This window comes from Colossoma macropomum, unplaced genomic scaffold (assembly GCF_904425465.1).
Source record: "Colossoma macropomum unplaced genomic scaffold, Colossoma_macropomum, whole genome shotgun sequence".
NCBI classification, from domain to species: domain Eukaryota; kingdom Metazoa; phylum Chordata; class Actinopteri; order Characiformes; family Serrasalmidae; genus Colossoma; species Colossoma macropomum.
Genome location: NW_023494785.1, coordinates 32534404 through 32548440, shown reverse-complemented (window position 1 = coordinate 32548440; position 14037 = coordinate 32534404). Strand labels below are relative to the sequence as shown.

At 40.9% G+C, this 14037-nt stretch overlaps 1 protein-coding gene across 4 annotated transcripts; it reads right to left on the bottom strand.

Annotated features, from left to right (window-relative positions):
- Nucleotides 1–405: 405 nt before the first annotated feature.
- Nucleotides 406–13660, bottom strand: anks3 (ankyrin repeat and sterile alpha motif domain containing 3). 4 transcript variants are annotated; one of them, XR_005008418.1, is made up of 16 exons: nucleotides 12982–13157; nucleotides 11596–11794; nucleotides 10531–10652; nucleotides 10310–10391; nucleotides 9504–9621; nucleotides 8062–8199; nucleotides 7319–7444; nucleotides 6288–6400; nucleotides 6003–6149; nucleotides 5716–5840; nucleotides 5488–5629; nucleotides 4351–4576; nucleotides 3203–3262; nucleotides 2863–2957; nucleotides 2509–2643; nucleotides 406–1920 (listed from the first exon to the last, which is right to left on the bottom strand). XR_005008418.1 is itself a non-coding variant. In XM_036591035.1 (16 exons), exons 2-15 carry the CDS (start codon nucleotides 13155–13157, stop codon nucleotides 2872–2874), a joined length of 1860 nt encoding a protein of 619 aa, XP_036446928.1. In that variant the 5' UTR covers nucleotides 13158–13173; nucleotides 13534–13660; the 3' UTR covers nucleotides 406–2643; nucleotides 2863–2871. The 4 variants fall into 4 exon arrangements, 3 of the variants coding, with proteins under 3 accessions (XP_036446928.1, XP_036446944.1, XP_036446936.1); XM_036591035.1 differs by adding an exon at nucleotides 13534–13660 and having other exon boundaries at nucleotides 406–2643; nucleotides 12982–13173; XM_036591051.1 differs by adding an exon at nucleotides 13534–13651 and having other exon boundaries at nucleotides 406–2643; nucleotides 12982–13188.
- Nucleotides 13661–14037: the final 377 nt, after the last annotated feature.

Sequence of the window (14037 nt, the reverse complement as noted above, 5' to 3'; positions counted from 1 at the left end):
ATGTATGCTGCTATTAATTATAAAAATTAGTTTATAGAGAAGAATGTGCTCATAATTAAGAGCTTTACATGAATTAACAGTTTCTCCATCAAAATGGGTCCAAGAAACAAAACATAAAATATTACTTGGTTTACATTTAAAATATGCGTAGAAATTCTGTTAATTTCAGTGACCCTCTTTTCCACACTTGATTTTGCAATGATATTCATGACCAATTGCAGCTTAAAAAAAGCAGTGATCTCTTTTATTTGGATTGCAAGCTACAGTTCAATTTGTACTGTTGAATTTGTACTTGGGGCAAGTAATTTTACTTAATAATGATGGTTTTAGGATTTGATCCGTTCCAAGAACCAAGAAATGCCATGAACTGAAAAAAGGAAAAGAAAAATGTATCACAAAAAGGCAGACGTGCATCTTCTCATATATCTTTATTATTCAAATCATTTGCTGAACTGCTGAACCAGTGAGTCATAAGAAGCTGAAATCTCTTCCATGTGTTTGTACACTTTATTTCCCTGATTGAATAATAAGCTAACCAACATTTATTCAGACCAAAACTGACTTAAAGCAAACAAGTCTACAACCCTATCAGACTAAATCAGAACATCTAGAACTGCAAGGGAAAGTTCAACTGAAAACCCTGAACCATCTGTCGTCTGGGTGTTGGTTAAAAAGAGATTTCCCACATTTTCACCACCAGCTGACTAAAAAAATATCCTTTATGAAAATTCATAACAGCATGCCAATCTGCTGGTTTAGATTCCGCTTTTATGTCCAGTGGTGCGCTAGGGATGTGCTGGACTCACACAGGCTCTATTTCTGAGCATTTCCACTGCTTGAAATCCAGGTCAAGTTGGGGAGAGCAAAGCCAAAGCAGGTCCCATTTCAACTGGCGCTGGCCTGACCCAAAAGCGCAGCTGTGTGGGCTCACTATAGGACTACATTTGCCAGTTGAAACTGTCACATCAACTGTGAAGTAAAAATTGGGGGAAAAATTTCTGTATCGAGAAGGAATCCTTGAAATCCTGTCAGCGACAGCTCACAAACACCACTTGGGTCCACTTTATAGGTGTACAATTACAGACTGTAGTGCATCTATTGTCATACACAATGTTTGAGTCATCCTCTACTCATCATCATTCATCATTGGTCAGTCTCTGACCACAGGACCTCTGTTGATCAAATATTTTTTGGAGTGATGGATCAGACTCAACACAGTAGTGACACCGATATGGTAGTGGTATGGTTGTGTGTGTGTTGGTATGAGTATCATTCACAGTTGTTTTGCTGGAATTTTGACATACGTCAGTTTCACTTGAATGGTCCACCATCCAAAAATATCTACTAAATATTTGTGGTCAGAAACTGACTATTTATGAAGGACTAGAGCAGTGGCTCCCAGCCATGTTCTTGAAGTAGCCCCTGCTCTGCACATTTTAGTGCAGGGGTGTTCAATCCTGGTCCTGGGGCTCTACCACCCAGGAGAGTTCAACCAACACACCTGATTCTAACAGTCAGATGCCCCTGCAGGCCTCTGCAGGGTGGGAGACCAAGATCTCCAGGATTGGGCACCCCGTTTCAAGGTTTCCTCTGCTCCCAACACACCTGGTCCGATTAATCAGCTAATTAACAAGTTCTTTATAAGTTTGTGTTAGAGCGGTGTTTCTCAACCCTGGTCCTGGGGGCTCACTGCCCTGCACTTTGTAGTGTTTTTCCTTCTCCCAACACATCCATCCAAATAATCAGCCCACTAAGAAGACCTTACTCACCTGAAGTGGGTGTACTGAAGCAAGGAAAGCACTGAAAGGTGCAGGGCAGTGGGTCTCCAGGACCAGGGTTGAGAAACACTGTGTTAGAGCAGAAAAACTCTAAAATGTACAAAGAAGAGTGACTCCAAGACCAGAGTTGGGAACCTGTGGGCTAGAGGGCAGCAAACAATAATTGCATGTCAACTACAGAAACAGCAACAAAGTGGATCTACAAGGTAAAGGTCTCTAACAGAGTTGACACTGATTGTATAATTACCAGTGACTATAATGTTGTAAAGATAATTGATAAGCGACACTGACTGGAACCAGCTGATTACCTAGCCTGGTTCTGAGTCTGTGGAGACAAAATATTTGGTCCAGTTTGGGTTTAAATTTACTATTAAATATGCGACATTTATTAATAATCCCTGGGTTTTTAAGACAGACTAAGCAGATTCTCAGAGCTTTGATTTGTGGCGCAGCATTGCATAGTATCAGTTGATGTATGTGCGCAGATAATGAAGTCTGCATGCCTTCTTAAGCCAGTGTGAGGAATTTTCTGGATTATTACCACAATCTTTGGCTCCCCTTTAAGACTGGATTGTCTTGAGTTGGTTAGATCTGCATTCTCATAATGCAGTCAGTAACATATAACCGAAGCACAGGTTCGGGAGAGGCTTCAGCCCTCCACCTGTTTGTCAATTTGCTGCCTTCTCTCTTTAAAGGGACATTTTTTGTTTACCCCGCCCTTTCCTCTCACCATCTCTCTATCCATCTTTTGGATATCTTCTTTCATTCTCTCTCTCTGTCCCTCTGGCCAGCTCAGGCAGTTCTCTGCATACTTGTGTTCAGGGTGATGCCTTCACCCCCCGTCAGTGAAACTCTGGAGGAGCTGCTGTAGAAGATTAAATAGAATGAAATGGAATAAGTGCATTAGATCATAAAATCCTCTGGGCAGAAGTTGTCCAGCGTTTGGGTAAAGTCTACACTGTGTGTCCATAAATGTACCATATGTTATTGTGTTATGGGGTTTGGGCTTTTTGCACCTGTATTATTTGCTGAAGGAGTGCGTATTCAGCAAATGGGTGTTGGGTCCAGTGTATGTGTGACTCACATGCAGGTGCTAGGATTCCTCCTGCCAGCTACTGGAATTCTTCTCTGGGGCGACAAGGTGCTGTAGACTCTGGCAGAGTGCTTTTAGGCCATCAGCTAAATAAAGACACACGTTAACTTTACAGATTTAGTTATAGAAACTCAGGTCATGGAAGGCCACAGCTTGACAGAGATGAAGGATTTCTCTTTTCTATCACTCTAAATTCAACCCAGGTCAGCTGATGAGTTTAATCAGGTGTGCTTAATATACAAGAATGCTACACTGTGCAGTGCTGTGGCCCACCAAGACCAAAGTCGGACACGTGCTTTAAATAAAGACATGCCTTTTTTTTTTTTTTTACCTAGTTTCTCTTCACAGGACTCCATGTTAGACAGCATCTCGGAGCACGCTGTGCCGTCGTCTAGAGGAGAGAGACATGAAGAACGTATAATGTGGAGAAGGTATAGAGATAAAACAAGTGATACTGAGATGGCAAATATTAACAAAGAAATTATGTGACAAATCATATTGATAATGACACACTGTGTAATATAACAAATACTCTTATCAGTCATGTCCAGCTCCATTCCTGGAGGACCAGAGTCCTGCAGTTTGGCTATTTTCCCACTTTAATTCACCTGACTGAACTCAGAATTGAATTACAACTGGTTTAGTGCTGGTCAGTACAGGAAAATGACCAAACTGTGTTGGACTCCAAAGCAGTTGGGTACCCCTGCTATAATCTGTCCGTTTCTGACCTGAATTTCGCTTTTAGTTTGTTTTCTAGCTTGCAAAAATAGAGGACAAATGTGTTTGTGTTGCAATATAAATAATACAGAACAAACAATTGACAGCTGAAGTTTTTCAGGCAGCAGATGTCTGGATTGTAATCTCTGCAGATAATGTGTGAAAACTCAATGAGCCAGACTTCTGAAGTTAAACCTTAAAAGCTCATGTGCTGTAGAATATAACATTTTAAGTATATTTCTGTAAATACTATTTTATCCCTTAGTCAGATAAGTTAATGGTACACCCACATTTTATGCACACAAGCCACTTTCTCAGAAACCTTGTAGCTCCATCTTGCTGGTGTTAGAGACTGTACTCCATCTGTTGATGTACTGTTTGTCTTAGCCATCCTCTAGCCCTTCATCAGTGGTCGGTTTCTGACCACAGAGCTCTGCTCTTGGCTGAATATTTTTGGGTGGTTGTCCACTCTCAACATAGCAGTTACACTGACTGCCTAATAAACTCCAAAACGACCACCATGTCAGTGTCACTGCTGTGCTGAGAATGATCCACCACCCAAGTAATATCTATTATATCAACAGAGGTCCTGCGGTCAGAAGCTGACCAATGATGAATTGAACAGAGGATGATTGAAGGATTGTTCATCAACAGACAGGACACAGTCTGTAACTGTACACTGTGTAGTGGACTTAAGGTAAGTGGAGCTCAAGGTGGATAGTAGTAGTTTCTATATATTACACAATTATCCAGCATGCATACCTGTAGCCTGACCGTCACTGTGGATATGCTGTGCCAACTGTGAGTGTGTGTTTCGGAGTGTGTGCAGCATGGCATTCAGGGCCTGGATTTGCTTAACGCTCTCCCGCAGTTCTGCTTGCACACTCCTCCATGCCATCTTCTCCTCCATCAGACATCCCTCCATCACAGTGCGCAGTTCCTTCTCCTGAGAGACCTGGCCCTGCAGAGACTCCACCTCCACACAGCGCTGCGCATTCACAGCAAAACACAACACACTATACATCCCCATAATGAACTACCCATTCAAATAGAACGGTTATGCTGCGTTTACATTATGGCGGTAGACAGGCGAGGGCAGAGCAGATATTCCATGTTTTTCATGGAGCGCTAACCAAAAATTAAGGTTTCCATCCAGCTGTTGCTTAAATTCAAGCAAATAACTGAAATGTCGCAACAAAGTTTGCAAAGTACACTGCTCTGTACAAGAGAATAAAATTCTCTAGCACACTTTTGTAAACACTCGAGAAATATCCAGTAAAGTTAAAGAGAAACCTTTAATGTTGTGCAACTTCTCCTTGCTGTTTTGTTCAATTTTATGGCTATATTTCACATTGTAAAGACAAAACGCACTGACATAATAAAATGGCTCAGGATCAGCTGCAGGCGCCTTTTATCTGTTTACTGTCTAAAATATAGACTATTATATGTTGGTCTTTGATGAGGAACATTTTAGGTTATTCATTAGTTCACTGCTACCGTCTTGTGCCATGTTTCCTAGCAACGGCCAGGCATAACAGGATCACCTGATCGCTTAAATGACTTTATTCCTGTTTACGTTACATATTCAGAAAACGTGTTTCCATTGTAATTCCTTTGAAAAGTCCAGACGTACACATTCAAGAAAACACTGTTAGAAATGTTAGTGTGTGTTTAAAACAAACACATTTGGATAAATTATCGACTAACACAACTGCGCCGCACGGGCAGGAATGCCAATGTTGTTCTAGTAACGCTGTTACCATGTCAACGTTTTCATGGATGGCGTCGGTCACATACCACCGCTAATTACATAAATTCTTTGATGAGGTCAGAACGATGTTTTTTTTTTTTCCAACGACATGTAAACACAGCATTATGAGTTGAATGTTAAAGTGGTACCTTATGGAGCTGAATGGCCATCTCCTGCATCTCGGCCTCCAGTTTGTCAGCGTATGCCTGCTCTAATGCATCGCTGGGCGGTCGGGCGTTACTATGCCAACGTGCTATTGCTGATGTCATCTTCCTCTTGGGACCAAACAGACTTGGGAGAACACAGATTTTGATGTAGAAGCACGTATGTGTGTACAGAGAGATCTGAGATGTAGTGAGAGACAGTATGAAACTCACGTGATGCCCACTTCTTTGAGGTCGTTCTCGGTCAGCGTCAGGAAGATCCGCAGGTCGATGTCCTGCTCCTCCAGCAGAGGGAGGTACTTACTAAAGCCGATCTGCTCCAGGAACTCTGCCAGGTCCTGCCACCAGCAAACACACACACACAACGCAGACCGTTCAGCAGAGTTGGTACAAACACATTTGACACATCTGCTGAAGGACATTTCCCTGTGGTGACCACCAGCCAGATTCTGTTCTATTCTCAAAACATTATTTGTGCATGGTGTTTGTAGTGTGTCTACCTTGGGGCCTGTGTAGGGTGGGGGCATCCCACAATTCCCTGTGCTGCTGGGTGGAGTAGAGTCGCTGTTGCTATGTCGACTTTTGCTCTTAGAGTGATGGAGTCTGTTGGCTCGTCGGGGGCAACTCCTCTTGGCCTGATCTGAGTCCTGAGACAGCAGAAAAGATGGAGTTTATTTCTAACACAGCTGAATCAAAGCAGTAGGCCTAGTTGGCTTGTCTTGTTTATGTTTTTGTTTATGTTATGTTTACGTGGGTAAGATTTGATGGGCTGTTGCCATGGTTACCTCGTTACTCTCCAGCGACCCCTCCCTGCTGAGGCCAAGGAGGCGCGGCAAACCCTCGCTACTGCTGCTGCTGCTCCTTATGGTGGGCATGTCATTATCAAAGAACAGCTCGTCTGCACACACACACACACACACACACACACACACACACACACACACACACACTTTATGCTTAGGAAAGTCATATTACAGCCCAAGATATATGGAACCAAGCAGTGACCCAAGCAGTGTTTTGTTTTTTCCAAAAATACTAAACAATAATGAACAACATTTTACACTATTTTAAGGTCAAATTACCAACAACTCATAAAACATAACACGTTTACAAATCTAGTATTATGAAGTCCTTAGGGTTGTCATAATTATTACATAACTGCCTGATCTCAAACTGATTTCAGTTATTTTCTATATCTTTCACAATCGTATATCACAACGAATAGAATGTGAACTGGGTGCATTTTCATCAGTTAGTTTGAGGCAAATACATGTAAAAAAACAAAAAGAAACATGCTATAACACGTTTAGAGGGCAGCAGTCAGCAACAGTCTCTTACACTGAGCAGTTTTCAATTATTCATAAACTCATCTAACATGCCTATTTAGTTTGTCAGACTTCAATTGAAGAGCAACTGAATGTGAGAATCAGGTGGATCTGATTAAATTTGCAACAAAACTCAAACATTCAGAATCAGTTAGTTGTACACCATTATGACTGACATTTAGTTCTATTTAAATCACAAACATATTGCTGTCAACTCTCTCTTGAATTCATAAAATGTTTTTTTTTTTTTTTACAAATTTAGTGTTGCTTCCAAACTTTTGCCTGTAGTAAAAATATAACTACACATATATAGATAAAAAACACATATAAAAAAATGTGTGCTCATAGTAGGAGTGGATTAGCTCATCAACTCTTATGAACTAACCACACTGACCTACTAAGCTGTGTGATACAAGGCTGATACATGCTTTTCAAAATACACTTGTGTGTGCTTGGGAGAGAGTAAATAATCATCAATGAGAGAGATAAACCTCGACTGCTGTTGCTTTGGCCGTCCAGTTCATTGATGGGGGAAGTGACATCACGGTTGCAGATGCCCTCATTCTGGTCACCAACATCGCGGAACGTCATGTAGCCAGGCGGAGCCAATGCAAAGTCTATGAAACCACAACAAAACAGATCAAAACAGTATGCCACAATATCCGAAATCAAACATGGAAACAAGTTTCTGGTTGCTAACGCTTTAGCAAATCAAAGTTTGAGACACTTTCCTCTTTCCTAACTGTTGTGAAGTGATTATAGAATAGCTATATACCTTTTTTAATTGTTTTAATTCAGCTTTGTCACACATGGTTCAGATAAGAGTGATTAAGATTAATTCGGACACGGACTTCACTAGCAGGCTTACCGATAAAATGATGACGTTCAGAGTGGCAATATTCGTGAGAAAAAAAATAACTATCAGCAAGAATCTAACACTGCAAAAAATAAAATCAACTCAAAGAGAAGAGAAGAACCATACTGTGTCAATGTTGAAGTAAATGAAGTGTAAATGTCCCAATGCTAAATGATACAAAGCAATAACACATGAGTGGGAAAGAGAGAAATTGAACATCATTCCTGTCCAGTCAGGGTGTGGTCAGTACAGATACTCAGCCTCAAACACTACATGGTATAGTTCCCTGGCCTCACCCCTGCAGTGGATGATCAGCTTTATTATCTGGACTGGTGGGCATACAAAGCTATACTGTCCAGCAGCGTTGTATGTACGTACCATGTTTGGTACCCACTCTAAAGCGGGCTATGGCCTGCGGGCCGTCGTGTATGCTGGGGCCTCTGGTTCTGCTGCGGGTTGATCTGGGTCTGGGAGCTGAGCTGTCCTCTTCTGATGAGCTCAATTCCTCGTACACACCTACAGACAGAGACAAAGTGAGAAATAGTGTTGCACATAAATGGAAACTTGTTGTCTTTCAGCGAAATTCACATTTTTGAGTGATGGATGTGTCATTTACATGAATTGTGTAGATTTGATGAGCATGTGACCGTGTCGCTGAAATGCTGTCCAGGGGCTTTATTCACAAAGCTTCTCAGGAATAAATACAGGAATCAGCGCTGAGATCAGTCCTCTAACTAAAGGCTGGCTCGTGAATACCAGCACAGAATAAAAAGTCCCACAGAATGGTTGTATGCTTTTTGAATACATTTTTTTTCTCACCTAAGTATTTACAGCCTGCTATTTGTTTAAACATGTAGCACCCCTCATAAAAATTTTGGCATCACAATAACCAACATAACACAACATTTTCATTGGCATAGGTTGTTTTTAATTATACATAAACTTCTTATTTAAAACATCTATTGCAAGTTCAGCAGGCCTTAAGGAGCTTCTTAATGTGAGAATCAGGTGGAGCTGATTAGAGCTCCAATAAAACTCTGAAAGAGAATCCCTCCTCCAAACACAGCACAGCAGCTCATGGCCATTATTCAGCCAACCCACATATTTAGCATTTCATTTTTACTGGCCAATCAAAACTGAGATATCATTACCGACAAAGTGAAAAGAGAGCCAAGTTTTGTGAGCAGAGAAGTTGGTTTCATTTTCACATATTCACATTTTTTTTCAATCACAGCTTTCAAAAGGCTGTTATGAGAAAATAATCATTTTTTGCAACCAAAATATCAGCTTCGTCCTCTTCGTCTGACATTGATTTTGTTGACGGGATGTTATATCCACTATATAGACCAGTGGAGCCAGTAGAACACAAATGATAAGCAAAGTGTCCTCTATTTCTACAAGATGTGGGGCCTCAAAAGAGGGTGTCTACCAGGTTTCATGCACATTGACAACAAGTCAAAATGTCTGGAAAACAGTACAATTTTTGCACGTGACCTGTATTTGCATAGATGTTAAATTCGATGAAATAAAATCATTCCACAGTCACTTCCCCTGTATTTTAGACTCAGAGTGCACAAGAATTTTCATGTTAAAATCACTAAAATTTTTTATAAGAACAACACTGCTGGACCCCACTACAGAGGACTGGTTCCTGAACTTGTTACCTTTTTACTGCACATGAGTTTTCATGTCTGGTTACATCCTAAGACATCACTTAAGTGGTCTGTACTGTCATTCTAGGGCCTTTCTACCAGTTAGTGTTCCATTTACATATGCCTGAATGAAGGTGTGTGTAATTGTAGGTGCTGTATATATCTGACCTTGCTTCACTCTCATAGAATGCATGTCTATGAGACTTGCAATCTTGGTGTGGCTGTACATCATGGCTAACACTCTCGCCGTCTCACCCTTAAAATTCCTCTCCTCAACTCGTGCACCCTGCAACACACACGCCATGACACAACACATGAAAATGAACTCATTAATCATCTCGTTCCCACGCTGTACTGAGTCATGACTATGAATTCTCTTGTTCATATGCCTTACTAAGTCATGGCTAGGGTTTAAATGGCTTATATCATTTATATTATAAATTGATCTCACAAAAAAAAAAAAAAATTATATACTTAAAGTAGGTTATGGTCCCTTTAATTATCTGCTTCGTACACCTTACTAAGTCATGGCTATGACCTAATTATGTTGTTTGGTACACCTTAGGCATGGCTGTAAATTTTGTCTTTTGTACATATTACTAAGTCATTGTTATGACTTAAGCTTGTTCATATGCCTTACTAAGTCGTGACTATGACTTAGTTATCTTGTTTGTGCACCTTACTAAATCGTAGCTATGACTTAGTTATCTTGTTCATACGTCTTATTAAGCCGTGGCTATAACTTAATTATCTTGTCTGTACACCTTACTAAGTTGTGACTATGACTTAGTTATCTGGTTTGTATGTCGTACTAAGTTGCGGCTATACCTTAATCAATAATTAAGTTGTGGCCACACCTTAAGATCCTGTTTCCACACCATAGTAAGCTGTGGCCATGCATTATTTTTATTCAGGGATGTAACCACCTGAGCATTGTTGCTGACACGCAATGAGACACAGATACACACACTCACATGGTCAAGGAGATACTGGACAATGATCTCGTGGCCTGATGCTGCAGCCTCCATCAGTGGTGTGAATCCTAACACCGGCTCCCTGACAAAGCAAAGGTCAAAAGTTCAAGCTCAGCATTAGGTGCACGGGTTTACGTATGTTCATCTTTGTGTGTGAGCTTTTGACTGAAGAAAACAGTTTGTTGTGGGCAGCTGTACATGTGGAAGTGTGCATGTCTCACTTGACATTAGCATTTGCATTGTTGTCCAGGAGAAATTTGACCATCTGTTGATGTCCAGTGCTCGTGCTGTGCAGAAGAGCTGTCCAGCCCCGCCCATCCTTACGCTCAAGTTCTGCCCCTTGCTTTGTACAGACAATCAGACGCCAAGATTTACAACACAGTACTTGTGCTCCATTCCTCTACAGCGCAAAACTCAGAATATCTGACCTCTGACCTTGAAAAACCAAAAAAATAAAAATAACAGCCAACCCCAACTGGTAATTCCTACTTTGAAAGTAGTACTCATCTACTTTTAAATGATATTTAAGACAGTAGTGTTTGCTTTAGACCAGTCGTAGTCATAGACAAAGTATCTGGTTAACTCAGTAACACTTACCATAAAGTTTGCTGTTTTGAGAAGGTACATCATCATAACTCATAACTAATGTTAGTTGGCTAAATTGTTGCTAACTATTGCAGCTCAATCGTGCGGAGGTCAAAAATGGCGAACTCTGACTTTCACGTTACAGCATTACAGCATTAGCACAACTTGTGAATTATCAGGTATAAAGCTGTAAAGTCAATTAATTAACTTATTTTGTAGGGCTGCAAAAATATTTGATAATATTCAATACATTACATAATGAAAATGTTCAAAAGCAGTAAAGCCATTCCAACAGACACATTTACCACTTTTATGAACCGATGCACTTCTGTGGGGAAACAAATGTTTATCCCAGGCAATCCCAGACGACCATGTCAATTTAACTCCACTTGCAGTCCAGTAGTTTCCTACTTCTCTGGATTGCTAGGTAGCTAGCAAGTTCTCAGTTGTGTTTTTTAGTGTGAATAAATGAGAGCGTGCCGGCTAGCTGTCCAGAGCCGTACAAAAATGATTCAGACTGCAAAGCCTGTTAAAGCCGACATGGCTGACTGTGGGTGCTCAGATGTGAAGTTAAATGTCTTTTGCTATTGTCACAGACTGTTTAAAAATGAGATAATATTCAACAGAATATTCAAAAATAAAAGACAGTTTCAGCCCTATAAATTTTTATCAATTAATCAACTAATTAAACTTCTTTGTACCTGTAGGAGGAAGTAAGCGATGCTCTCGTTGCCACAGCTGGCAGCTAGCATTAGCGGTGTTAGCCCTTTAGCAGTGCTAGCATTGACACTAACGCCAGACTCCAGAAGCAGATTAACAATGTTGTCATGACCGATATACGCTGCATACATCAGTGGAGTCCATCCACCAAGGTTCTTCCCATCCATATCCACATCCCCTCTGCAGGGAAATACATAAAATACACATTATAATCCAGGTCATCCTTGCACATTCTCAGTGAGCAGCATGCAGCATCTGATACACACACAAGACCCTTACTACTGAAATGAGGTATTTGCACTCACTAGTAAGTTTAAGAGAAAACATAAGTCAGTTTCAGTAAATCCATATGTCAATCATTTGATCTTGTGTTTCACTAGCTGACTCAGGAGCAGGTGACTCAAGGGGAATCAAATCTACAAGTACTTTACTGTCCTCATTCCTCCTCTTTTGTGTCTATTTCTCTCTCTGAACTCTTCTCTCTCTGTCTCATATACAAAAATACACATACAACCTCCCCTTACAATATATCAATGGGTAGTGTCCGAAATGCCTTAAGCTCCAATTATTTTTGACACTGTAAAAGTGCTGATCCAGGTCCATTTGATTCATATGTGTCTTCATTAAGGCATAAAAGACAGTTTTGGCCCTTTTACACTCCAGTGAAATCGCAATAATATGATCCTATCTGATTCCAGAATCATCTCTTGCTGTACTGAGTACTGAGTATTGCTCCCTATAGCGCTCTTACTGTGGGGAGCAAAACTCCGTGGACAGATTTTGATGGGATCTCTTACATCTCTTAACTATGCCCTGAGTTACCAAGTACCATCTCAAGAATGACTGATAATTTGCATTCTTACTAGGGATGCACAGACATGGGAACTGTGGGCTGATGCCCGATATTTTTCATGTACACATCTGCTGATGCTAATAAATAAACATTTATAAAATGCTGAAATGGGGTCTAGAGCTCAAAGAAATCACCATGATAGAGAAATGTAATGCTTCTTTGTAGAGGGTTACAAATACAGTGAGATAAATAAGGCACAATAAGCCAACGTCACCCAAACATTCAATTTTTCCAGTGCACTAAATCCATAATACATCATAAATTATGAGTTTGTATCTAAATATCTAAAACATTGGTCAAATATTTGACGATACCGATATGATACCGATATCATCATGCATACCTAATGCTAGCAGTGGGGAGCAACTCAGTACAGACCGACTCAGCACTCAGTGCTGAAAAATGACCAGCTCTGCGACCATCTCAGCACAAACTATACTCACCAAACTCAGTACTAACTTGATCGGCTTCAGGCAAAGTAAGACCAAAACACGTGTTCTTGACACCAGCGTACCTCCGAATACACTCCACCACCACGTCGTACTGTCCGATGGAGCAGGCGGTGTAGAGGTCCAGCGGCACGTCCAGCTCCTCCGGTCGGATCAGGGCGCTCCCGCTGTGGGCTAACCAAACGGACAGGCTCGCCCCAAGCTGCTCCGACTCGCTGGCTTCATCGCTTAGTTCCGACATCTTCCAATGAACAAGGCTGAAAACACAAGAGCTTTAGCAAAAAGTGTTGTAGAAAAGCTGCTGCGTTGTCGGTTGTGTGTAGGAGTCTCGCTGATGTGCAGTAACAGTTTTGAGGACATTTAAAACGGACATTTTGGTAAACACGACTAGCTTCGACTTAAACCACTTAAAAGCGTGAGACCACATTAAACCTCATTTATCAGCTCAGAATGTCTGTTCACTTAAGCTGGCTTATTAATCAGCTCCAGCTGCTAAAAGTCAGAGGCGAATTCAGGAATGAGGGAATCTCAACAAACAGTGGACAAAAACATAAAACATTTACATGAACGTGTCGAGGCCGAGTGAAGGTCACAAAAACATAACATGTCGTACTTACAGAAACGAAAGTGTGAAGCTATTGTCTGTTTGTTTGAATTTGTAGACAAACTCCCCCGAATCTTTAGAGTAACGGCACGGAGAAAGATTCTTTTCGCACACAGGTTCGTACTAGCCTTTCTGGATGCTCGGGATTTGTAGTCTTTTTCTAACTGCCTTCTTGTGAAGGGGAGGTACTTGCTGTGAATCACGGAACTCTATATCCCATGAACCACTACTGTAGCAGCGGTTGTTGCGTATGTCATTCGTTATTAAAAAAAAGATTTCACTGTTTTTTTAAATAAAACGTGCAAATTTATAATGTATGCGTAAGACAAAAAATGGTTCATAGTTTTCTACTTCGTTTAATTATACAAAAAGACCATGCAGTGTTAGAAAGAAAACGCACTGTTTACGGTTCCGTCACACCGTGTTTCCATGGCAACGCCGAAAGGCCCGTCCCATAGTTTTAATTAGTAACTTAATCTAATTCTGCAGATTTCAAATCTAATTATACAGCACGACA

Coding starts and splice junctions, on each gene's coding strand:
- anks3 (XM_036591035.1), bottom strand. CDS start 13,157: ATGTCGGAACTAAGCGATGAAGCCAGCGAGTCGGAGCAGCTTGGGGCG. Junction 9,622..10,309: donor TCCAGTATCTCCTTGACCAT/GTGAGTGTGTGT, acceptor TGTGTGTTGCAG/GGTGCACGAGTTGAGGAGAG. Junction 6,401..7,318: donor CCAAAGCAACAGCAGTCGAG/GTTTATCTCTCT, acceptor GTGTGTGTGCAG/ACGAGCTGTTCTTTGATAAT.